The sequence below is a fragment of the Heptranchias perlo genome, chromosome 41 (genome assembly GCF_035084215.1).
Source record: "Heptranchias perlo isolate sHepPer1 chromosome 41, sHepPer1.hap1, whole genome shotgun sequence".
NCBI lineage: Eukaryota > Metazoa > Chordata > Chondrichthyes > Hexanchiformes > Hexanchidae > Heptranchias > Heptranchias perlo.
Genome location: NC_090365.1, coordinates 7,735,176 through 7,760,536, shown reverse-complemented (window position 1 = coordinate 7,760,536; position 25,361 = coordinate 7,735,176). Strand labels below are relative to the sequence as shown.

Here is a 25,361-nt window from a genome sequence, read left to right as displayed (position 1 = left end):
ATTCGATGGGAGATTCTCTCTCCAGGGCGTGTCCTGGACTCCAGGCAGCCTGGATCATGTGAGGTTGAGATTCCTGTACCCCGGGTTACACCCACTCCCCTCACTTTTACCTTTAAATTTAGATTGCTTGACCGTAGATTGACCAGTTCCAGATGTCCTCACGTTACTCTTTGGGGCCTGGCTCTTTGTTTTGTGTGTGGCACCAGATGACGGTGATATTTGGCCGTTGACCACCACTGCCGGTGGTTTGACTGACCACTGGCCAGAGAGCGGGAGCTTCCTCAGCAACACTGACTGTGCCTGCTTCACACTGCAAAGAAAAAGGGACAGAAATTAAAATGGGAACGATCGATATTAAGGTCAACTTTGCTCCTGAACCTTGGCTATACTGTGATTCACTCATGTCTGGTACTGTACGGCCCGTGTGTGTCTCAGTGTCAGCTCCTGTACATGTACAGTAGTGGGTAAAAGGGAACGATTCACTCCCAGGGTACTGTACGGCCCATGTGTGTCTCAGTGTCAGTCTCAAAGCTGATTGTCTGCAGACAGCTGGGTCTCGCCATGCACAGCTATTCATAGAGTTAAAATTCATGTTTCAGACAGTAAAGTTCAGACAGCTCCTGGCTTGGCTCTCTGTATTGTGGGAGGAGGAGGCCCAGACAGACAGTGGGTTTTCGCGCCAGAATGGGGAAAAGGTACAAATCAAGGATGTTTGGCACTGACTCCAGCCAGAAACAAAGCGATCAGATACGCAGTTAGCGGCAGGGGGAAGAGGGTGGGGGGGTGCGACCACCTTGGATCCCACCGCACTCTGACGCACTGACTCAACCCTGGCCCACAGGCTGCAGTGAGAAAACATTTCTTAAGGAAGTGCATTGCATGAATTGTGGATGTGATCTGTACTTCCCCACAGTAACAGCATGTTCTGCAGGTGCGATGAAACGTTATTGTGGCTGTTCCCTCCTTTATGATATTTAGCGTGGCTCGCCGAGAGATTGACCAGGCCGATAGAGCGGAGAGCTGCACAGGGCTCGAGACTCCATCCTCTGACCCGACCATCGCCTCGAATTAGAAGTCAAGTTTCATTGAGACTCACCGAAGCCAAATAAAATCAACAGAATTAAAACTCAAACGATTAAGCAGTGTAGGACTTCCCCCTGATCACAAGCCACACATTCCCCACACCATTACAGCCCTCCAATCTCCAACTCCAAACATCCATAAATCAAGGAGTCAGACAATTCCGCAAATTCTCCATCTGACTGTCTGAAAACAAGATCTTATTATTCGAACATTCAGATTCGGTAAAATTCTCAAAGGCTAACTAAAGAAGTATTTGGAAATTATGCTATTAGCTTTCAATCTTCCAAATTTAGTATTGTTTCACTGCAATAATTCTCAGTCACTTTTCCTGTATGAAATCTGACTTAGGAATTTGATGAATTGAAGAATTCCTAACAATTCAGGAATAATAGAACATAGAACCTTACAAAAAGGGCGGGATGTGGAAGAAAGAGTGTTATAACTGAGATCCTTATCCGGAGGGTGGGGTGTAACAGAGAGAGAACGTTCAATAAGATGAATCATCTACACTGTCCCATCAAACACTCCCAGAGCAGGTACAGCACAGGTTAGATACAGAGTAAAGCTCCCTCTACACTGTCCCATCAAACACTCCCAGGGCAGGTACAGCAAGGGTTAGATACAGAGTAAAGCTCCCTCTACACTGTCCCATCAAACACTCCCAGGGCAGGTACAGCACGGGTTAGATACAGAGTAAAGCTCCCTCCACACTGTCCCATCAAACACTCCCAGAGCAGGTACAGGGTTAGATACAGAGTAAAGCTCCCTCTACACTGTCCCATCAAACTCTCCCAGGGCAGGTACAGCACGGGTTAGATACAGAGTAAAGCTCCCTCTACACTGTCCCATCAAACACTCCTGGGGCAGGTACAGCACGGGTTAGATACATTTCACCACACCCTCCTGTGCCTTCTGTAAGGGAGGTATGATTTGGATTTGTATGGCACCTCAACACATCAAAACATCTCATACATCAGAGAGAATGAATTAGTTTGAAGTGCTGCATGGGTTGTTATGTAGTAAACACAGCAGTCATTGCATACCTGCACACGAGGAATGTCCAGCTAATCTGATTTGTGATAGTGTTGGTTGAGGGAGGAATGTTGGCCAAGTTACCATGGGAACTCCCTGTTCTTCTTCGAGTATTGCAATGTCAAGTTACATCATACCTCGAGGTGGCCAAAGTTTGGGAGGGGCGGGTGGAGAAGGTGGGGGCGTCGCAACCAACCCCATTCCTGTCCGCAACCTTGAACTTTCCAACAAAGGTCACTGGACAGCGACCAGGTACGGGAACCTTGGCTAATTTTTCCTGGAGTCCCCAACACAGCACCCGTTCAGCAATGCACTGGTGGGGCCAGCCTAGATTAGGAGCTCAAGTCCCGGTTCAGGGCTCGAACTGCACAACCTTCTGACCCACAGGTCAAAGTTCAACCAAATGGAACCAAGTGGGTTACGACTGCCAATTTGCACCATGTTGTGAGCAGGTGTGGGAACTGTGGACCTCGGGACACTGGAACTGCCCGAACCCACGTCGTGTACAATAAATCACCCCATCAGTGTTGGCTGGATCCAAACAGAAGAGCCAGGGATGGCCAGCCAGGGTCTAACACCTCCCACCACTTGAATCCCAATTCATAACAAACCTTGGGCAGACGTTCATGCTTTGCTCAGAAGCTGTGCTGAGGGATCATTTTCAATAAAAAAAACTATTCATTTCAGGCCCATAAAATTATTTTTTCCTTATTTAAACTTTAATTCAAGTTCAAGGAATCCTCCATGAATCACAATGTATCGGACAGTTTTACCACAGAAAATCACCTCCTCTCCACTTTATGAGCCTGTAAAATTGCTCTTTACTGTTCAAAGGAAAGACTGGAGAGGAACTACAAAGAGATTTTCAGAGCACGCACAACCAAAGCTTAAACGGAGCTTCAGCTTTTCCCATATTCTGAAAGATAGCCTCCACAGGACCGGGCAAGAGAGACAGACAATTCCCAGGCACTTCAGATAGTTCCGGTTTAATGGTTTCCAACCTCCCTCTCCAAGCCAATGGGAAAAAATAAGCAGCTACTCAGCACTAACTGCCTCCATTGGTAAATTAACAACTGACCAGGAAGGACATTGGTTCCATCTCCCGTCTAGACGGAGGATAGATAATCTTCACTAGGGTGAGGAGAGCAGGCAGTTCTCTTGATGTCCTGGTCAATATTCCTCTCTCAACCAACACCAGAAATACAGACTGACTCGTATTTCATCTCATTGATGTTTGTGGGATCTTGCTGTGTGTAAATTGGTCCCACTTTACAAGGGTGACCACAGTTCAAAAGTAATTCATTGGCTGTGAAACACTTTAGGCAAGGTGCTGTATAAAGCAAGTGCTTTCCATAGAAACATAGAAAATAGGAGCAGGAGTAGGCCATTCGGCCCTTCGAGCCTGCTCCGCCATTCAATACGATCATGGCTGATCCTCTATCTCAATACCATATTCCCGCTCTCTCCCCACACCCCTTGATGCCTTTTGTGTCTAGAAATCTATCTAGCTCCTTCTTAAATATATTCAGTGACTTGGCCTCCACAGCCTTCTGTGGTAGAGAATTCCACAGGTTCACCACCCTCTGAGTGAAGAAATTTCTCCTCATCTCAGTCCTAAATGTCCTACCCCGTATCCTTTCCATTCTGTGGCACCAGTGCTTGAGAGGGAGCAGGACCCGTCTGGGAAAGAACACGTATTTATACAGATTTCTCCTCTTCCTCAATTATCTCCCGTCCTCTCCTGAAGGTGTTGACTCATGCTAGTGTGGAACTCTACGGATGACCACAAATACCTGGCCACATCTGGATGAGATCTCAAGGTGCTTCACATACAATGATTTTTTTTTATACTCGTTCATGGGATGTGGGCATCACTGGCAAGGCCGGCATTTATTGCCCATCCCTAATTGCCCTCGAGAAGGTGGTGGTGAGCCGCCTTCTTGAAACGCTGCAGTCCTTGTGGTGAAGGTTCTCCCACATTGCTGTTGGGAAGGGAGTTCCAGGATTTTGACCCAGCAACGATGAAGGAACAGCGATATATTTCCAAGTTGGGATGGTGTGTGACTTGGAGGGGAACGTGCAGGTGGTGTTGTCCCCATGTGCCTGCTGCCCTTGTCCTTCTAGATGGTAGAGGTCACGGGTTTGGGAGGTGCTGTCGAAGAAGCCTTGATGAGTTGCTGCAGTGCATCCTGTGGATGGTACACACTGCAGCCACTGTGCGCCGGTGGTGAAGGGAGTGGATGTTTAGGGTGGTGGATGGGGTGCCAATCAAGCGGGCTGCTTTGTCCTGGATGGTGTCGAGCTTCTTGAGTGTTGTTGGAGCTGCACTGATCCAGGCAAGTGGAGAGTATTCCATCACACTCCTGACTTGTGCCTTGTAGATGGTGGAAAGGCTTTGGGGAGTCAGGAGGTGAGTCACTCGCCGCAGAATGACTGACGTGAAGCTGCTCTTGTGGTTTTGGTTAGCATGGCAGCCATTTTACACGCAGCATGGTCTCACAAACAACTGGAAGATGCATGACCAGTTAATGTATTTGTGTTTTGTTTAATGGAGTTGGTTGAAGGAAGACTGTTGGCTTAGAAGATGCTATTCTTCAAATAGTGTCTTTAATGTCCACCTGAACCACAAGCATCATATTCCATCCCGCACACCTCCCCAATCCTCACTCACCTAGATTGGCTCCCTGTTCCCCAATGCATTGAATTTAAAATCCTCGTCCTCATCTTTCAAATCCATCAGTAGATTCGCCCCACTCTCCCAGCAAGCTCCTCTAACCTTGTAACTTTTTGTGACACCTTGCTCCCCTTCGCCCCACTATTGGTGGCAGAGTCTTGGCCCCAATCTCGAACTCCCTCCCTGAACCTCTCTCCACATTTAAAAACCTTCTTTTTGACCATGGCTCATGACCCGGGATTGCTTTCATTCCCCAGCATTGGCATCTTTCGCCATGATCTGCACATGTTCAACACCGTTAGAAAGATTAGCAACCATTTTGACATCCATTTTGAGTGAAAGGTCATATTCATTGGTCATTTGGAACAGGTGGCATCCACAAATTGTCTGAAAATCTTCTGCTGGATTGGCCATACCAAGTTTGGCGTGTGAAAATCTGGGTTTTTTTTGTCTTTACTGGAGAAAGTTAGTTGAGAAGAATCACACAATCCTTTTAAAAGGTAGTGATTCATGTGATCATTATGGGGAGGGGTACTGGGGAATGAAAGCACGCCCAGGTCAGGTACTTGGAAGCAGAGCAAAGTTCCGTGTCTGACACACACGGGTCCCGATGCTAAACTACTCTCCTGCATCATTGGCTTTTAAAAAATTGGAAAAAAAAATCCTGGCAGCAGCTTTAATTGTTTAGGTAAACTTCATGATTACATAGCAACACAGCACTGGTCAGAGCAAACGAGAAAGAGGCTGCTCAGATCCACCAGCTCTGACGTTAAGTTTATATATACACGAGACTCTGGTAATGTTCGACTGCACAGTGTAAGGTGGCACCTGTGTGCCTGAATCCAGCAGGTCCTTGGTGCTGTAGAACATGCCGTACAAACACACCTGTAACAGTTTGTAAACTCCTGGTAAAGTTTAGCCATGCCAGAAACTGCAGTTCTTCAGCGGCAGCTCCTGTACGACACGCACTGGGTAAAAGGTAACAAGTCACCCAACATCTGCCAGCAAACGTCTCCCCAGTCCGCGCACTGTGCACGAGAGATGGTACACTGTGTGCCCGCCTATGGCACGAGCAGGCATTCGCGAGTGGCACAAAGGCGGCGATTCATTTACCGAGGATATCCAATGACTCGACAAGCTGTGTACAGCTGGCAGGAAAGATAGCGCACATTTCTGATACAGGCTCCTTCGCCCACAGTGAATACCGCTCTCTAAACGCACAATGTGCACAATAAATGTCCCTCGATCCGTCTGTCACTTTGTGCTAACAGAGAAAGAATTCACACCATCTCTGAGCCACAGAGCCCTCGGTTTGAAGTTATATTACATCGAGAAATGTAGGTGAAGGGTCAAGATTGATAAAAAAAGAGATGGAGTAAATCTAGAAACCACAGGTCACGAGGCCAAGTTTGGGTTTTTTTAAAATCCTGTTACTGTAGGAGGAAGGGAAGAGTCCCACAGACCTGAGGTCCTAGAGAACGAGCAGATTTAATTTCAGCAATTTCCAGGCTCCGACTCCTCCTACTACAAGATCCAGGTGCCAGAGTGACGAGCAGGTCTGTGTAATCGATCATGGCTTGTTTGGGAAAAGATTTTGGAAGAGATGGCAGAGCAATATATCGCCATTAAAGGTTCATTGTTAAACCCGGACACTCATTTTGGATCAACGGCACAGATCGGAAAGTTAAAACGATGCTATTTGCAGGTCGGGATGATTTAGGATCACTGCCCATGTGAGCACCAGGTGATTGCAGGCCTGTCTGTCCAAGCACCAAGAAGCAGCACGCAGACAAACATTTACCCTTCCATCAGCACAGAGTGCAGTGAGCCTGTTACAGCTCGGGCTTTTCCCCTTTGTATCTTGTGTTCGTCCATAAACAGGCCAAATCTTTAAATGTGCTGCGTACGAGTGCCCAGGTATAACAATGAACCTTTAATGGCGATATATTGCTCTGCCATCTCTTCCAAAATACCACCAGACCAAACCATACAGGCTAAGCTCCTTGTTCAGATTTATTTATAGGTAAAGTATACAGAAGCCAAAGGGCACAGTGAGCTACCCAGTAGCACAATACAAACAATCCACAAGGGATTCATTTATTATTTTAGAACAGTTGAAACCATTTCTTTTCAAGTGAGTATAGAGTTTAACTGATCTTGTATCTTGTAAGGGGAGGTGTTAATTCCTGGATATTGCATTTTCTGACATACATTTCCCCTGCACGCAGTGTCAGCCCAATAATGGAATTAATTCCACTGACCCAGTATCGAGACTTGTCCAGCTGTGTGTCCATCAATCTACACATATTGACATCTAAAATAAACTGATCAAAGCCAAAGCAATGATTTACTTAAACTGAACCAGGGAGTTCACCCACTTTCCCACTGACACAGCATCAGTAATGATCCATTTTCAATCCTGATGAGCAAGAGTTTCTGTTTGAACACGAACAACGTTAAAAATTGTATGAAATAAAGACAGAAATCTCCCCATTTGTCACAGTATCCGTTACAACAAACACTCAAGGCTCAATCTACAAGGCACAAGTCAGGAGTGTGATGGAATACTCTCCACTTGCCTGGATGAGTGCAGCTCCAACAACACTCAAGAAGCTCGACACCATCCAGGACAAAGCAGCCCGCTTGATTGGCACCCCATCCACCACCCGAAACATTCACTCCCTTCACCACCGGCGCACAGTGGCTGCAGTGTGTACCATCCACAGGATGCACTGCAGCAACTCGCCAAGGCTTCTTCGACAGCACCTCCCAAACCCGCGACCTCTACCACCTAGAAGGACAAGGGCAGCAGGCACAAGGGAACAACACCACCTGCACGTTCCCCTCCAAGTCACACACCATCCCGACTTGGAAATATATCGCCGTTCCTTCATCGTCACTGGGTCAAAATCCTGGAACTCCCTTCCTAACAGCACTGTGGGAGAACCTTCACCACACGGACTGCAGCGGTTCAAGAAGGCGGCTCACCACCACCTTCTCAAGGGACAATTAGGGTTGGGCAATAAATGCCGGCCTTGCCAGCGATGCACGCATCCCATAAATGAATTTTAAAAAAATCACAAGGCAACTGCGACCCCAAAGTGAGGGTTCAAACGACATCATCGACCTCAAGACTGCTTTGTGAATGTCGCTCAACCAAGATTAGACTAATTTATGGTACAGTCAGATTAACCAGAGCTCATTATCTCCCTCAAAAAGCACCAATCTTTCCATAGGTTATGAGATTGGTATCTTGCATCTAGTTACGTCACAGATACCCGTAACACTCACTCACTGATGGCATGGCCTGTGGGCTGGTCAATGGAAATGTGAAACAGCTCGAAATGAGACAACACAGATTAGAAACCACAAGTTGATTGCAGGTGGGTGCAAATCGGGCAACAATCAGACACACACAAGGCCAGGTCCAGTCGCCAGCATTGCCCAGCTGTGTGCCCGCCTTTGGGTGGCACCAGCTCAGCTTCATTAAAAATAACGATCGGAACATCTGAGAGAAAAATATTTTACACCTCAGGACCATCTCACACGAAACTTCCAGCCGGTCTATTTCAGACCCTGTACATTTCCAACGTTTTCTGTTTTAATCTAAAAAAAAAACCCCCAAAAATTGACTGTCAACCCATCTGTCCCAACTCAACCTGTCCTTTACTCTTGAGATCCTTGAACACGTCACTATTGCCTCTCAGCTCCATGCCCACGTTTCAAAACTCCCTGTTCAAATCCCTCCATTCCGGCTTCTGCCCTTCTCACAGCACCGAGGAAACTCTAGGCAAATGAAGCCTGTGACCTTGACCAGAGTTCACTATCCCTCCTTATGCCCTTCGACCTCTCTTCAGTGTTTGACATGGCTGACCAGACCATCCCCCTCTGACGTCCAGTTTCTTGAGATTCCTACCTGCCTGAATGCTCCCCCAGAAACAGCTTCTCTTCTTGCCCCACAATGTCACCTCCATTGCCCACCCCCCCAAGGGATCTGCCCTCCTCTTCCTCGTCTACTTGGTGACATCAACACCACCTCATTCCACCTGCCCACCTTCATCATTAGACCCTCGCCACTGAAATCCTTCTCCGTGCTTCTGTCACCTCCAGACTCGATTGCTGCAATGTTTTCCCCAATAGTCTCCCGCCCTCTAAACTCCAAATCATAGAATCATAGAAAATAGGAGCAAGAGTAGGCCATTCGGCCCTTCGGGCCTGCTCCACCATTCAAAATGATCATGGCTGATCGTCTACTCAGTACCCCGTTCCCGCTTTTTCCCCATATCCCTTGATCCCTTTAGCATTAAGAAATATATCTATCTCCTTCTTGAATATATTTAATGACTTGGCCTCCACTGCCTTCTGTGGTAGAGAATTCCACAGGTTCACCACCCTCTGAGTGAAGAAATTTCTCCTCATCTCGGTTCTAAATGGCACACCCCGTATCCTGAGACTGTGACCCCTGGTTATGGACTCCACAGCCATCGGGAACATCCTCCCTGCATCTAGTCTGTCTAGTCCTGTTAGAATTTTATATGTTTCGATGAGATCACCTCTCATTTTTCTAAACTCTAGTGAATATAGGCCTAGTCGACCCAATCTCTCCTCATACGTCAGTCCTGCCATCCCAGGAATCAGTCTGGTAAACCTTTGTTGCACTCCCTCCATGGCAAGGACATCCTTTCTCAGATAAGGAGACCAAAACTGCACACAATACTCCAGATGTGGTCTCACCCTGCTCCTGTACTCAAATCCTCTTGCAATGAAGGCCAACATACCATTCGCCTTCCTAACTGCTTGCTGCACCTGAATGCTCGCTTTCAGTGACTGATGTACAAGGACACCCAGGTCTCGTTGCACGTCTCCTTTTCCCAATCGATCACCATTCAGATAATCATCTGCCTTTCTGTTTTTATAACCTCACATTTATCTACGTAATACTGCATCTGCCATGTTCTTGCCCACTTACCCAACTTGTCTAAATCATATGGTCCAAAACTCAGCCACCTGTATCCACGCTAAGTCCACTCTCCCATCACCTCTGTCCTCACTGACCTACTATGGCCCCCAGTCCTCCTGGTCCCTGTCTTCAAATCTTTCCAGGACTTTGCCACAGCTGATCTCTGCAACCTCCTCCAGCCTTTTATATTCCAACACACCCCTCCATCTATTCTACCCCTTCGCCCCACCACTTGGTGAATCAAGCCTTCAGCTGCCTTAGCCCCACTCTCTGGAAGCCCCTCCTCAAATCCCTTCACATCATCTTTCTCCACCTTTAGAAACTGTCTCAAAACCCATCTTTTTGACCAAACTTTCAGTCTCCGCTCCACTCCCAATCTTTTGCCCCAAGCTTCGATGTTCATTCCTTCACTTTGATCTTTTCCACATCGAGGGCCCAAGTTCCTGTTAATTTCATTTCCTGAGTTCATGTCTTTGTGCGTTTCATGTCTCAGCCCTGAACATGTTTTAGAATGGTGAGAACCCATGGCTCAGAGCGCACACCGCGGGACGCTGATGAGGTACAAACACCTCTCAGTCTGGATTCTCACCAGCGGGGAAAACTAACCGTTCCCGTCAACAAGACCGTCGAGCGCCGGTGTCATGACATCATCCTCTGGCTCACCCTCATCGGCAATCGCTGGTGAAATCTTCTCCAGCCCATCAACACACTACACACTTATGGGTTCAGTGAACATCAGGTAGACTGGCCTCTGAAACCCAGCCCTGGTGAGACCGACAATTAATGACTGTAACCGAGATACTGTAATTAGTCTCTTGCTACATTTAACCCAGAGGAAAAGGAGTGGATCTCTTGGTGCACCCACCTGTGCCCCATCTTCACCTGCTGCACATTCAGACTATCTTCCACTTGCCCCTGGAAGGACCAGGAGCTGCAGGGATGGTGAAGTCCTTCTAAGACACAGTTAAGTATCGGGACGCCCTCGCCCACAAGTTGTTGAGATTCCCCTCGGTACTCACGTTAGTGGTCGCCATCGTACTGTGGACTTCTTTCGCCCAACGTAGCGGACGCTGGAAGCTTTCTTCCCCACGGCTCGCTCCCGCTTCCCCCCCCTGGCGTGGCCCACGGACGATGTTGGAACTGGTCGGGCTCGGGGCGGGGGAGATGTGAGATTGGTCGGGAGGTGGAGATCAGTCACCGTTTCACACCGAGGACCCTGGAAGCCCAGCCTGCACACGCAGGTATGAGGACGCCGGCAAAGACCACCATTCTGACAGCGTGGGGAGCAGACAGCTGTAAAATATCCAGACACAACCCGATCACTACCGGTCTCAAGAGGCAGCTCGCTGAAGATGAAAATATTTTTTTTTTTTGAGTTTCAGTTAATCTCAACAATCCTCTCCCATCCTGAAGGTGATTCTCGCTGGGGTACCAACTGCCTCCACTGGCTCTGCCCATTCTTTATACGGGTGTCTAGACATTTGAGTATTGGCAAGATATTTTACCATGGGGGGCATCACAGATGAGCCTCAATGCGCTGCTTTCCCCATCTCCCCTCCTTCCTTCCTTCCCTCCCTCCCTCCCTCCCTCCTCCCCCTCCACCAAACCAGGGCCGTAGGACCCAGTCTGGGAACTTAGGGACCGTCTCCATTTCACACGGTGTCTGAGAACTTAGGGACCGTCTCCATTTCACACATGGGTGGGAGGGACAACCTCTTTCCATCGCTCGGCAACCAGCTCAGAGCAGAGGTGCAGCTCGGACTGTCCCATATCTTCGGGCAGGAGATTTCCATTAGCTTCCAATCAGCACCTTTCCCACCAACTGATCTCTTAACATTCCCAATAAGTGGTCCCGGATCAGAAATCGGCACGTTCCCTCTGAGGAATGAGAGCCTGTGGCCAGTCACCATGTTCTAGTTTTGGTGAGAAGTTAAATATTTAATACAAGATGTCAGACGCAACCCACAGACATGATTGACAGTCCGTAATATAAATACAAACTTTCCATCACCATCCCTCGAGTTTGGCAGAAGTGGGGGAGCTCAATTGACCCTTGTTATTTCAAAAATAAGATTAAAGCGTTAGCTGACGCAAATGCATCAAAAGGCCGGTCTCCTCTGGCTCTGGGATTAAACCCAGCCCAGACATGAAATCGTCTCTATCTCCTGGCCGTAAGCCCCTTCGTGACACGAGGTTGGACAGTCTCAGTCCGATTGCTGGTGCGTCAACGTCAGCAGGCAGCATGAAGGGGTCAATCTTTGTAAAGAGGCCATGAGAAAGGACACTGAAATATCATGTTGGTCCAGTAGGGAGAGCTACTGAGTTGGGATTGAGCTACATTGCTGGGGTAGTATGAAGAGGGAGCTTTACTCTGTATCTAACCCGTGCTGTACCTGCCCCTGGGAGTGTTTGATGGGACAGTGTGGAAGGAGCTTTACTCTGCATCTAACCCGTGCTGTACCTGCCCTGGGAGTGTTTGATGGGACAGTGTGGAGGGAGCTTTACTCTGTATCCAACCCGTGCTGTACCTGCCCTGGGAGTGTTTGATGGGACAGTGTAGAGGGAGCTTTACTCTGTATCTAACCCGTGCTGTATGATGAGGAGGGATAATTTACCACAGTCACAGACACCTAGGATGTCACTTGTGACTTTGCTAAAGGCCGTTTCAGTACTGTGACAGGGGCAGAAATCTGATCGATGGGATTCAAACATGGAGTTGTGGGAAAGGTGGGCACGGATTTGAGAGGCGATAACACGTTCAAGAACTTTAGAGAGGAAAGGGAGTTTGGTGATGGGATGGTAGTTTGCAAGGACAGGGGGGTCAAGGGTGGGCTTTTTTGAGGAGGGGGGGATTATATGACAGCAGATTTGAAGGGGAGGGGGACAGTACCTGAGAAGGGACCATTAACAATATCAGCTAACACGGGGGCCAGGAAGAGAGGTTGGGTGGACAGCAGTTTGGTGGGAATGGTGTTGAGAGAGCAGGAGGTGGGTCTCATGGACGAGATGAGCTTGGAGAGGGCATGAGGGGGAGATAGGAGAGAAACTAGAGAAAGATGCGAATTCAGGGCTACACGGGGGAAGTTTGGCTTGGTGGGAATGGGAAGGGAGAGATGTGGCAGAGGCAGCTGGACAGGCAGTCTCAATCTTAGTGACAATAATTTAGTTAAGCATTTGTGGGACACTAAGTTGCAACTTGATAAAGTGTACAGATGGACAGGAAGCAGGTTTGCATAGGATCGCCTCCGACACCAAATGGGCACCAGACTAAGAGTTAGGTAGATGGAGTTAAGATACAGATCAGTTGCGACCCAGTGGAACAGGCTCGAGGGGCTGAATGGCCTCCTCCTGTTCCTATGTTACTACTGCCACCTACAGGACAAACGTAGGTGCCATATTGGCAAGTGGCGAATTACGGAACGTTATTCCGTCCACTTCCCTCATGAGAGCCACAACCCAGTGGGGTTAATATTGGTCAACTGGGGGGAGGGGAAGACATCGATGGGTATTTGGCACCTGTTGAATCAGATTCCTTCACAGATCAGTGCCGCTGGGAAACAGGAATGATAACCGGGAGTTGGCAGGGGACCAATCGAATACCTGATATATTGAGACGATTGCACGAATCTGGTTAAATCCCGCCAGTTGTTCTCAGACGCTGCACGAGGCAGTGATGTCCCTTTAAGATCCTATCATTTTTATTAAAGTGTAAAAGAAACAGCAATCCATTCATCAAAAGTTCATCTGATTCAAGTCAGAGTCTCTCTGAAGTTTGTCTTTTCCTGTTGGACACCTTGTCGGACTGTAAAATGTACCAGGTGTTCCCGCTCAAACACCATCAATCATATTTCCAGCCTGCAAGCACCCGCTGCCCCTGCTTTATGCTGGGACACAGTAACTAGGCCGAGTTATTTTTAAAACAAGCTTCAGTAAAAGCATCTGATAAAAGACCAAACTTGTTGTCTCTCTGCGTCTGTTAGAGTGTAACTGGGGGTGGGATATAGTGTTGCCCACTTTGTTTTAAGTCACGTTGAGTTGAAGGTCCCACATCAGGCTCTGCCTGCGCCAGGGAGAACATGAAATGGGAGGCAGCTGGACAATTCCAGGATTCTTACGAGGCCAAAGTGAGGGGGGAGCATCCAAGATGGTGGAGCTGCTGGAACCCAAGTGAATAAAGTGGAAAATCGCCTCCCAGGACCCCCGGGGCCCGGGCCCAGGCTGCTCTCGCCACGGCCCCCGGGCCAGGCAGGCCGCTCGCCAGGTTCCCAGTCTGAATCTCAGTTCCAAATCGGGAATATGGCAGATCGCAGGGAGTTGGGGGATCAGTTCGGCTCATTACTGGACAAGTCCCGTCACATTCACGATTTTAATTTCTTGGGGGGGGGGGGTGGGAGAGAGAGAGAGAAGGTAAGACAATCTCTCCCGCCAGCTGGCCCCTTGCCGACACTCTGCACCGGATCAGACACAGTGACCTGCGTGAGATGTCGGTCACTGTGACCTCCTGGAAAGCAACACGCCAACAGGCTGCTGCGATCTGACCCAAACTCCAAATAAACAGCTCCCTGTGGGGGAAGTGAGGAGCTGGGTACAGGCGAGGCAAGAGAGTGGCTCATTTTAACACAAAAAAAAGGGGGTCTTACAGTGATATTCCTCTCCCCTCTCGACGACCTGGAAACTACCTCCAGGAGACGGGGAAGAGTCCAGTTTACACAAACCTCAGCATCCATTTATAATCCTCATCTCTCCTGAAGGCACCAACTCTTGTTGGGCTCCAGACACCTCCCCCAGGTGAGCAGACCTCAGGTGTGAGTCTAGATGGCAGGCGTGAGCAGGACATTCGACTGTGGCAGCTGCACCTCGTCCCCCACGCAGATATCCCCACCTCTGCACTTTCCACAGGACGTCCCGGATACGACCAGGAGCGGGAACCCGGGCTGATTTCCCTCCCTGGCCCTTTGCACGTGGCCAATTGTACCGTCCCAAACCGACACTGCCCCCTAACAAAAGCACAGACTGAGGATCACACCTGGCCTGTACCTGCCCACCTGCTCACTATATGTGGACAGTCTCCCCACCCTCACTGCTTTTATACGATACAGTTCAAAAAGGGACTTACGTTTTGTGCATTTCCCGGTGCGGGGTCCTAATACCCATCCAGTGCAGCACTCACCCCCACACACGTTCAGGCTACAAAAAAACACAAGCAACAGGTTACAAACCAACACATTTGGGCACAGGGAGGGGTGCGATGGGGAGGGGAGGGCAGAGTATTGCGATGACCAATGACGGAGTCTATTACTCTTTTTATTTTACCAATCAGAAACGCTGTGATCCACATCTGGACTCCCAGTACGCCACATGTGCCCGAAACTCGTCAGTTGGATCGATTTGTTTGGGAATGCTGGGATTCCAATGGACAGCGACCCCCGATTCCAAGGCACACGGGCGAGTTAAAGGTCACGGGCGAGTTAAAGGTCACGGGCGATTGAAGACATAACAGGCACATTATGTAGGGGGTGAAAGTTTTAACATCAAGTAGTCCTGGCCCGGGTGGCTTATTTAAAGAGGCACGCACTCCCCTCGATGGCTCAGCGGGGAATGGATTGCCCGGTGTGGTATCGAGTAACAAAGCAGGAAGTTTTCCAGGTTCCACCCTTGGTTGGCGGATTTCAGTTTAAATAAGCTTCAGTGTCATCGGGCCGAGGAGGAGAAGGGGTGGAGACACTGACACAGTTCCTGTTCCCAACCACTGGCCCGCACCTTGGACTGAAATATTAACCCCGACCCTGGGGGGGCACGGGCACGGGCATGGGGCATGGGGCACTGGCAATCTGCGATGGCAACATGGCTGCCCGGCCGGTTTGAACGAATTTGAGGTTGGAAGGTTCAGGATTGTCCACCAAGTGCCCGGCACACAAGGTAACTCATCGGGCCGCCCAGAAGCAACACATCTGGCTTCCAGTGAGACACATGTAGCCGTGAATCTGCGCCCAGGATCAGACTCTGCTCCCATCAGCACGTCGACAGCCACTGGGACTCGAGTGGAAACACCCACCGCCAACGCCTACGGGAAAGCGCGTCCGTGGTTACCGAGCAAGGGCAGGATCGGACCCGGCTGTGATACGCCCTCACGGTCAAATATCCCGCTGCCACTCGCTGCCTGGGGTCAGGCAAAAAGAACAGGCACTGAGACAGATTAACGGAGGGCCGTCAGTGCTGGTGGGATCACACCCAGCACATCAGATCAGGGGAGGAGAATACAGAGAAGGAAAGAAATATTTCTCCACCTTGGGGATACCTGTAAAAATGGAACCTGCAGCTCACAGGCCCAGTATTTTGGGGGTTTGTCTCCAAAGGATTACATCAGAGCTGGACTAGAAGCACGAGGTGTACTGGACCGTGTAACTCGAGCCAAGCAACACCAACAGCTGATCTTGTGGGGAACCCTCTGCTAGCCCCAGCGTTCTGGCCCCAGAAAGCAGCTCGATTTGAAACTCATACCCTTGATATTAGAACTGAGGCTCCAGAGGCCACCGAGGGAACGGACTCCTTTTGATGCAGAACTTATCAGGCTTACGACCGAGCTCCATCTGTCAACAGCAGAGACCCTGATAGATTTCATGGACTCCTGGAAAATTCCAGGTGGACTGCTCAAGGATTTGGATCAAAAGTTTTAAACAAATCCAACTTGCTGGAATTTGGACGTTGGCGTGGTCAGCTCCCTACAGAGGGCCGGGATTACAGAGGCAAAACAAACAGCAATTTTCTCACTTACAGTTAGAAGATTAATCTCTTTTAGCCACCTTCCCTCACATTTTTTTTTTCCCCTTTGCTCATTTTGTTGCTGTCCATCGTCCCCTGGTGGGACTCCTCATCCCTCAAACACATACTCCCTGTTGCTAAACATTCCTTCAGGCACCACTTCCAGGCAGGCTTCGGCCTACCTGCTAGCTGCCTCACACCAGACATGGTAACTAAGGCTGGTTGGCGCATGGGTAAGCTTTCCCCTCAAATCTGTTTCCTGACTAGCTGTCAACACATCACTTACAGTAAACCCTCTGTCCCTATCCCCTTCAGTCTGACACTTCTATAAGCTTTCCTCAAATACAGGAGGTTAAGGGGTGGAACGCGGGAGGGACCAATAACAGTTCAGGCCACTTGCTTACGTTCTAAAGATTCTGGTAAGTCTTGAATCAAGTGCACCCCCCGACTGGGTTACGCAGCAGCAAAGTCCATTTTAGAATGGTTCAACATCTTAAAGCCCAAACTCCCGGCAGAACTTTCTCATCTTAAAACAGTCTATAAAAGCAAGGAAGTTACGCTAATTCTTCATAAAATCACTAGTTGGGCCTCTGCTGGAGTATTGTGTCCAATTCTGGGCACCCCACTTTAGGAAGGATGTCAAGGCCTTGGAGAGGGTGCAGAGGAGATTTACTAGAATGGTACCAGGGATGAGGGACTTCAGTTATGTGGAGAGACTGGAGAAGCTGGGATTGTTCTCCTTCGAGCAGAGAAGGTTAAGAGGAGATTTAATAGAGGTGTTCAAAATTATGAAGGGTTTTGATAGAGTAAATAAGGAGAAACTGTTTCCACTGGCAGGAGGGTCGGTAACCAGAGGACACCGATTTAAGATAATTGGCAAAAGAGCCGGGGGGGAGATGAGAATTTTATTTTTTAAACACAGCGAGTTGTTATGATCTGGAATGCACTGCCTGAAAGGGCGGTGGAAGCAGATTCAATAATAACTTTCAAAAGGGAATTTTATATACTTGAAAAGGAAAGATTTGCAGGGCTCTGGGGAAAGAGCAGGGGAGTGGGACAAATTGGATAGCTCTTTCAAAGAGCCGGCACAGGCACGATGGGCTGAACGGCCTCCTTCTGTGCTGTAAGGTTCTACGGACAGCTGTTTGGAAAGACTGCGACTCAGTGCTATGTTGCGTGTACTTCTGTTGCTATCGGTAACAGCTTGGACTATTCAAATCAGTTACCACAAGGACTGCCGTCCCTCAGTCTGTATGTACTGGAGGCGTTTGAAAGACTCCGTTGCGGTGTCCAATTTCTGACCGTTAGCCCACAGTTGTACCTCGATCGCCCGACAGTTCGACACAGAAATGACCCCACCCCCCCCCTCACTGCCACAATCGCAGCCCGATTTGGTGGGACCGCTGGAAACGACACACGACAGCGTCACCATCTCCTGAGGCTCCGAGACCTAATCATTATCCATAGAACTATGGAAACTTACAGCACAGAAGGAGGCCGTTCAGCCCATCGTGTCTGTGCCAGCTCATTGCCAGAACAATCCAAAACTAATCGCACTCCTCATAGTCCTACATCCTCCCCTGCTGAAAATATTTAACCAATTTTCCCTTAAAAAGATTCAACGGGCTCTGCCTCACCCACTCCCCGTGGTAAAACATTCCCTGCTCCACCAACCCTCTCCCAACCTCTCTCCCTCAGTGACAGTTTTAAATTGATGGCCCCCTGGCCACTGACTCCCCAAACAGGACAAATAGTCTTTCCGTACCCAGTCTATCAAAACCCTTCATAATTTTAAAATCTCGATTAAGCCTCTCGGTCATTCCATTCCCGTCTCGGGGCCCCGGCGAGCAGAGGTCGGAGCTCCGGTTCGGAATTCTGGATTGACATCCAATGGGATTCTCATGTCCGGTGGGTGTGAGTGGCCCCCCCCTCCCCATCCCCCTCCTCCCCCCCACCATTATGCAACTTGTGGGAAGCCCATAAAACCCTCCCGCCGGATAGGACTAACCCCCTATCTGCTGGTATAAAGATGGTTACGGCCATGTTAGGAGCATTCACGTCATGGCCTGTCAGACTGATAATCAGCCTGTGATACCTCACGCTGTTCTCCAGGGGAAGATACAAACACAGCCCCCTTTAGCTCGTGCTGCCTCTCTCTTTCTTTCCCCCCCCGCCTTCTCTCTCCATCTCCAGCTTTCTCTCCTGTCCGCCTCTCTCCCCTCCCCCAATGGAAGCCTCTCATCCATCCTAGCAATTCAGTCCCAAAGTAAACCTGTCAATGGGAGATGTGGGATACCGCTGGAACCAACCAGATAATCCCAGTCCCTCCAACCCAGGCGATCCCGGATAATCCCAGACCCTTCCGACCGGGGCGTTCCCGGATAATCCCAGCCCCTCCAACCGGGGCGTTCCCGGATAATACCAGCCCCTCCGACCGGGGCGATCCCGGATAATCCCAGCAATACCAGCCCCTCCGACCGAGGCGATCCCGGATAATCCCAGTCCCTCCCAGCCCCTCCGACCAAGGCGATCCCGGATAATTCCAACCCCTTCGATGCAGGCGATCCCAGATAATCCCAGCTCCTCCCGACCGGGGCGATCCCAGATAATCCCAGCCCCTCCCGACCGGGGCGATCCCAGATAATCCCAGCCCCTTCCGACCGGGGCGATCCCGGCCCCTCCGACCGGGGCGATCCCGGATAACCCCAGAAATACCAGCCCCTCCGACCGGGGCGATCCCGGATAATCCCAGAAATACCAGCCCCTCCGACCGGGGCGATCCCAGATAATCCCAGCCCCTCCGACCGGGGCGATCCCAGATAATCCCAGCCCCTCCGACCGGGGCGATCCCAGATAATCCCAGCCCCTCCGACCGGGGCGATCCCAGATAATCCCAGCCCCTCCGACCGGGGCGATCCCAGATAATCCCAGCCCCTCCGACCGGGGCGATCCCGGATAATCCCAGCCCCTCCAACCGGGGCGATCCCAGATAATCCCAGCCCCTCCGACCGGTGCAATCCTGGCCCCACTTTCTATATTGGTAGGAGTATTGCTTGGAGAGTGGTGGGGGAATGAGCCCAGAGCCTCTCCCACTGCTTTCTGCTTCAAAAATAAAGGTTCTCTCTGATCTATTGTAACTGTGGCTATGCCAGACTGGGATTGAAACTGGGTTGAGAGTTGAGTGTCACCAAACCAGCCTTTATTGACAAATTGAATACCTGGGTAATTTACTTATTAACTGCTGGTGCTGCAGGCGACAAAACACAGACCCAAATAGCTCCAACTAGAATGTAAAAGCAGACAGAGAAAAGGTACAGTATTTGGAGATTGAAAACCTGCATGAAATTTGACCAAAAGGGATGAGATTTCTCGAACCGAGTTAAACAGGAGTCTCTGTAAACACCACAAATCTCAGCGAGAAACGATGAACTCATTTAAAGAGCTGGAGAGGTTTAAAATGACATTTTAAAAAAATCCACATTTCAGTGATCCTGGGGAGATTTGGCTTTACAAGTAGGAGTGAAATCACATCATAAATTTCCCCAAACAATTCAAATTGCATTGAAACCATAAATTGCACTAAAATTCAAAATTATGCTATTAAAGGAAATATCACAAATTCATATTAAAATTCAAAACTGCATTATTAAAAAGAGTATTTTAAATTATATTAAATTAAATTGCATTAAATAAAAATGTTAAATTGCACTGACTTAAATTTTAAATTACACTAAAATAACATTTTAAATTGCAAACGTTTAACTTGCATTAAATTAGTTATTAAATATAGAAATGGTATGAATGGCCCGAGGTTGAGTTTATTCAGTGACCCCCCCCCCCGGGTCCTCTCACCTCACTGCCCGCAGTCTGGGTCTCGGTCTCCCGGGAGCCGAGCGCCGATTCCCGGGGACGCTGGGCTCCCGGTCCCGGGTGAGGAGAGCGAGGAGGAGGCAACAGCCCAGAGCCAGAGCCGCCCCGAACCCCCGGCGCTGGGACATGGTTCCCGGGAGCGGGTCAACACGAACCCCGGCTCCGCGATCCGCTCACACTCCGCGGCTCATTCATCCAGACACCAGGCGGCTGCTGCTCTTCCTCCCTCTGTCTGTCTGTCTGTCTCTTCTCACTTTCTCTCTCTGTCTGTCTGTCTGTCTCCTTCTCCCACTTTTTTATTCTCTCTCTCTCTCTCTCTCTCTCCTTCCTTCCTTTCTTTCTTTCTTTCTTTCCCTCCCCCCTTCTCTATGTTCTCTCCCTCTCTTGTCTCTTTCCTTCACTCTTCCCCTTTGATCTTTTTATGAATGAGCCGCCTCCTGTATCTTTTTGTCAGTATCAAACTTTCTGCCCAATCAGCTGAGGCCCTGACATACGGGGCTCTGCCACTGCTCCATCAGAAGCCAGGGAAGTTCAATGGGCGGGGCGTGTGGCCCAGCAGGTGGAATCAGAGAGAGAGAGAGAGAAGTGACAGGAGAGGAGAGAGAGAGAAGTGGACAGGAGAGGAGAGAGAGAAGTGACAGGAGAGAGAGAGAGAGAAGTGACAGGAGAGAGAGAGAGAGAAGTGACAGGAGAGAGAGAGAGAGGAGACGACATGACAGGAGAGGGAGGGAGAGAGAGAACTGACAGGAGAGAGAGAGAGAGAGAGAACTGACAGGAGAGGGAGAGAGAGAGAAGTGACAGGAGAGAGAGAGAGAGAGAGAGAGAACTGACAGGAGAGGGAGGGAGAGAGGGAACTGACAGGAGAGAGAGAGAGAGAGAGAGAGAACTGACAGGAGAGAGAGAGAGAGAGAGAGAACTGACAGGAGAGAGAGAGAGAGAGAGAACTGACAGGAGAGGGAGAGAGAGAGAGAACTGACAGGAGAGGGAGGGAGAGAGAGAACTGACAGGAGAGAGAGAGAGAGAACTGACAGGAGAGAGAGAGAGAGAGAGAACTGACAGGAGAGAGAGAGAGAGAGAGAACTGACAGGAGAGAGAGAGAGAGAGAGAACTGACAGGAGAGGGAGAGAGAGAGAGAGAGAACTGACAGGAGAGGGAGAGAGAGAGAGAGAGAACTGACAGGAGAGGGAGAGAGGAGAGAGAGAACTGACAGGAGAGAGAGAGAGAACTGACAGGAGAGAGAGAGAGAGAGAGAGAGAACTGACAGGAGAGAGAGAGAGAGAGAGAGAGAACTGACAGGAGAGAGAGAGAGAGAGAGAGAACTGACAGGAGAGAGAGAGAGAGAGAGAACTGACAGGAGAGAGAGAGAGAGAGAGAACTGACAGGAGAGGGAGAGAGAGAGAACTGACAGGAGAGGGAGAGAGAACTGACAGGAGAGGGAGAGAGAGAGAACTGACAGGAGAGGGAGAGAGAGAGAGAACTGACAGGAGAGGGAGAGAGAGAGAGAGAGAACTGACAGGAGAGGGAGGAGAGAGAGAGAACTGACAGGAGAGGGAGAGAGAGAGAGAAGTGACAGGAGAGGGAGAGAGAGAGAGAGAAGTGACAGGAGAGGGAGAGAGAGAGAGAAGTGACAGGAGAGAGAGAGAGAGAGAAGTGACAGGAGAGAGAGAGAGAAACTGACAGGAGAGAGAGAGAGAGAGAGAGAGAACTGACATGAGAGAGAGAGGAGAGAGAGAACTGACAGGAGAGGGAGAGAGAGAGAGAGAGAGAACTGACAGGAGAGGGAGAGAGAGAGAGAGGGAGAACTGACAGGAGAGGAGGGAGGGAGAGAGAGAGAGAGAGAGAACTGATCAGGAGAGGGAGAGAGAGAGAGAGAGAGAACTGACAGGAGAGGGAGGGAGGGAGAGAGAGAGAGAGAGAGAGACTGTCAGGAGAGGGAGGGAGAGAGAGAGAGAGAGAACTGACAGGAGAGGGAGGAGAGAGAGAGAGAGAGAGAGAGAGAGAACTGACAGGAGAGGGAGAGAGAGAGAGAGAGAGAACTGACAGGGAGGGATGAGAGAGAGAGAGAGAGAGAACTGACAGGAGAGGGAGAGAGAGAGAGAGAGAGAACTGACAGGGAGGGAGGAGAGAGAGAGAGAGAGAACTGACAGAGAGGGAGAGAGAGAGAGAGAGAACTGACAGGGGAGGGAGAGAGAGAGAGAGAGAGAGAACTGACCAGGAGAGGAGAGAGAGAGAGAGGGAGAACTGACAGGAGAGGGAGGGAGGGAGAGAGAGAGAGAGAGAACTGACAGGAGAGGGAGAGAGAGAGAGAGAGAGAACTGACAGGAGAGGGAGGGAGGGAGAGAGAGAGAGAGAGAGAGACTGACAGGAGAGGGAGGGAGAGAGAGAGAGAGAGAACTGACAGGAGAGGGAGAGAGAGAGAGAGAGAACTGACAGAGAGGGAGAGAGAGAGAGAGAACTGACAGGGAGAGGGAGAGAGAGAGAGAGAGAGAGAACTGACAGGAGAGGGAGAGAGAGAGAGAGAGAGAACTGACAGGGAGAGGGAGAGAGAGAGAGAGAGAGAACTGACAGGAGAGGAGAGAGAGAGAGAGAGAGAACTGACAGGAGAGGGAGAGAGAGAGAGAGAACTGACGAGAGAGAGAGAGAGAGAACTGACAGGAGAGGGAGAGAGAGAGAGAGAGAACTGACAGGAGAGGGAGAGAGAGAGAGAGAGAACTGACAGGAGAGGGAGAGAGAGAGAACTGACAGGAGAGGGAGAGAGAGAGAGAGAGAGAGAGAACTGACAGGAGAGGGAGAGAGAGAGAGAGAAGTGACAGGAGAGGGAGAGAGAGAGAGAGAAGTGACAGGAGAGGGAGAGAGAGAGAGAGAGTGACAGGAGAGGGAGAGAGAGAGAGAAGTGACAGGAGAGGGAGAGAGAGAGAGAAGCTGACAGGAGAGAGAGAGAGAGAGAGAGAGAAGTGACAGGAGAGAGAGAGAGAAGTGACAGGAGAGAGAGAGAGAGAAGTGACAGGAGAGAGAGGAGAGAGAAGTGACAGAGAGAGAGAGAGAACTGACAGGAGAGAGGAGAGAGAGAGAGAGAACTGACAGGAGAGGGAGAGAGAACTGACAGGAGAGAGAGAGAGAATTGACAGGAGAGAGAGAGAGAGAACTGACAGGAGAGAGGGAGCGAACTGACAGGAGCGAGAGAGAGAGAGAGAGAATTGAAAGGAGAGAGAGAGAGAACTGACAGGAGAGAGAGAGAGAGAACTGACAGAGAGAGAGAGAGAGACTGACAGGAGCGAGAGAGAGAGAGAGAACTGACAGGAGAGAGAGAGAGAGAGAGTGACAGAAGGGAGAGAGAGAGAGAGAGAACTGACAGCGAGAGAGAGAGAGAACTGACAGGAGAGAGAGAGATAGAATTGACAGGAGAGAGAGAGAGAATTGACAGGAGAGAGAGAGAGAACTGACAGGAGAGGGATGAGAGAGAGAGAGAACTGACAGGAGAGGGAGGAGAGAGAGAGAGAACTGACAGGAGAGAGGGAGAGAGAGAGAGAGAACTGAAAGGAGAGAAGAGAGAGAGAGAACTGACAGGAGAGAGGGAGCGAACTGACAGGAGCGAGAGAGAGAGAGAGAGAATTGAAAGGAGAGAGAGAGAACTGACAGGAAGAGAGAGAGAGAGAGAACTGACAGGAGAGAGAGAGAGAACTGACAGGAGCGAGAGAGAGAGAGAACTGACAGGAGAGAGAGAGAGAGAGAGTGACAGAAGGGAGAGAGAGAGAGAGAGAGAAACTGACAGGAGAGAGAAGAGAGAACTGACAGGAGAGAGAGAGAATTGACAGGAGAGAGAGAGAGAATTGACAGGAGAGAGAGACAGAGGAATTGACAGGAGAGAGAGAGAGAGAACTGACAGGAGAGAGAGAGAGAACTGACAGGAGAGAGAGAGAGAGAGAACTGACAGGAGAGAAGAGAGAGAGAACTGACAGGAGAGAGATGAGAGAGAACTGACTTGGAGAGAGAGAGAGAGAACTGACCGGAGAGAGAGAGCGAGAACTGACCGGAGAGAGAGAGAGAGAAACTGACAGGAGAGAGAGAGAGAGAATTGACAGGAGAGAGAACTGACAGGAGAGAGAGAGAGAGAGAAACTGACAGGAGAGAGAAGAGAACTGAGAGGAGAGGAGATAGAGAGAATTGACAGGAGAGATGAGAGAGAGAACTGACAGGAGAGAGAGAACTGACAGGAGAGAGAGAGAGAGAGAAGTGTCAGAAGGGAGAGAGAGAGAGAGAGAGAACTGACAGGAGAGGCAAGAGAGAGAACTGACTGGAGAGAGAGAGAGAGAACTGACCGGAGAGAGAGAGAGAGAGAACTGACCGGAGAGAGAGAGAGAGAATTGACAGGAGAAGAGAGAGAGATGAGAACTGACAGGAGAGAGAGAGAGAGAGAGAACTGACAGGAGAGAGAGAGAACTGAGAGGAGAGAGATAGAGAGAATTGACAGAGAGAGAGAGAGAGAGAACTGACAGGAGAGAGAGAACTGACAGGAGAGAGAGAACTGACAGGAGAGAGAGAGAGAGAGAAGTGACAGAAGGGAGAGAGAGAGAGAGAGAGAACTGACAGGAGAGGCAGAGAGAGAACTGACAGGAGAGAGAGAGAGAGAATTGACAGGAGAGAGAGAGAGAGAGAACTGACAGGAGAGAGAGAGAGAACTGACAGGAGAGAGAGAGAACTGACAGGAGAGAGATAGAGAGAATTGACAGGAGAGAGAGAGAGAGAGAACTGACAGGAGAGAGAGAGAGAGAGAAGTGACAGAAGAGACGAGAGAGAGAGAACTGACAGGAGAGGCAGAGAAGAACTGACAGGAGAGAGAGAGACTGACAGGAGAGGCAGAGAGAGAACTGACAGGAGAGAGAGAGAGAACTGACAGAGAGAGAAGAGAGAATGACAGAGAGAGATGACGAGAGAGGAGAACTGACAGGAGAGAGAGAGAGAGGAGAACTGACAAGAGAA

At 49.8% G+C, this 25,361-nt stretch overlaps 1 protein-coding gene across 1 annotated transcript in view; it reads right to left on the bottom strand.

Annotated features, from left to right (window-relative positions):
- Positions 1-20,784, bottom strand: part of LOC137305868 (latent-transforming growth factor beta-binding protein 4-like) — an 85,267-nt gene extending 64,483 nt beyond the window's left edge. The window contains 4 exon segments of the mRNA XM_067974804.1: positions 111-310; positions 10,769-11,042; positions 14,866-14,936; positions 20,364-20,784. Of these exon segments, the coding sequence (XP_067830905.1) occupies positions 111-310; positions 10,769-11,042; positions 14,866-14,936; positions 20,364-20,509 (691 nt within the window). The 5' untranslated portion in view covers positions 20,510-20,784.
- Positions 20,785-25,361: the final 4,577 nt, after the last annotated feature.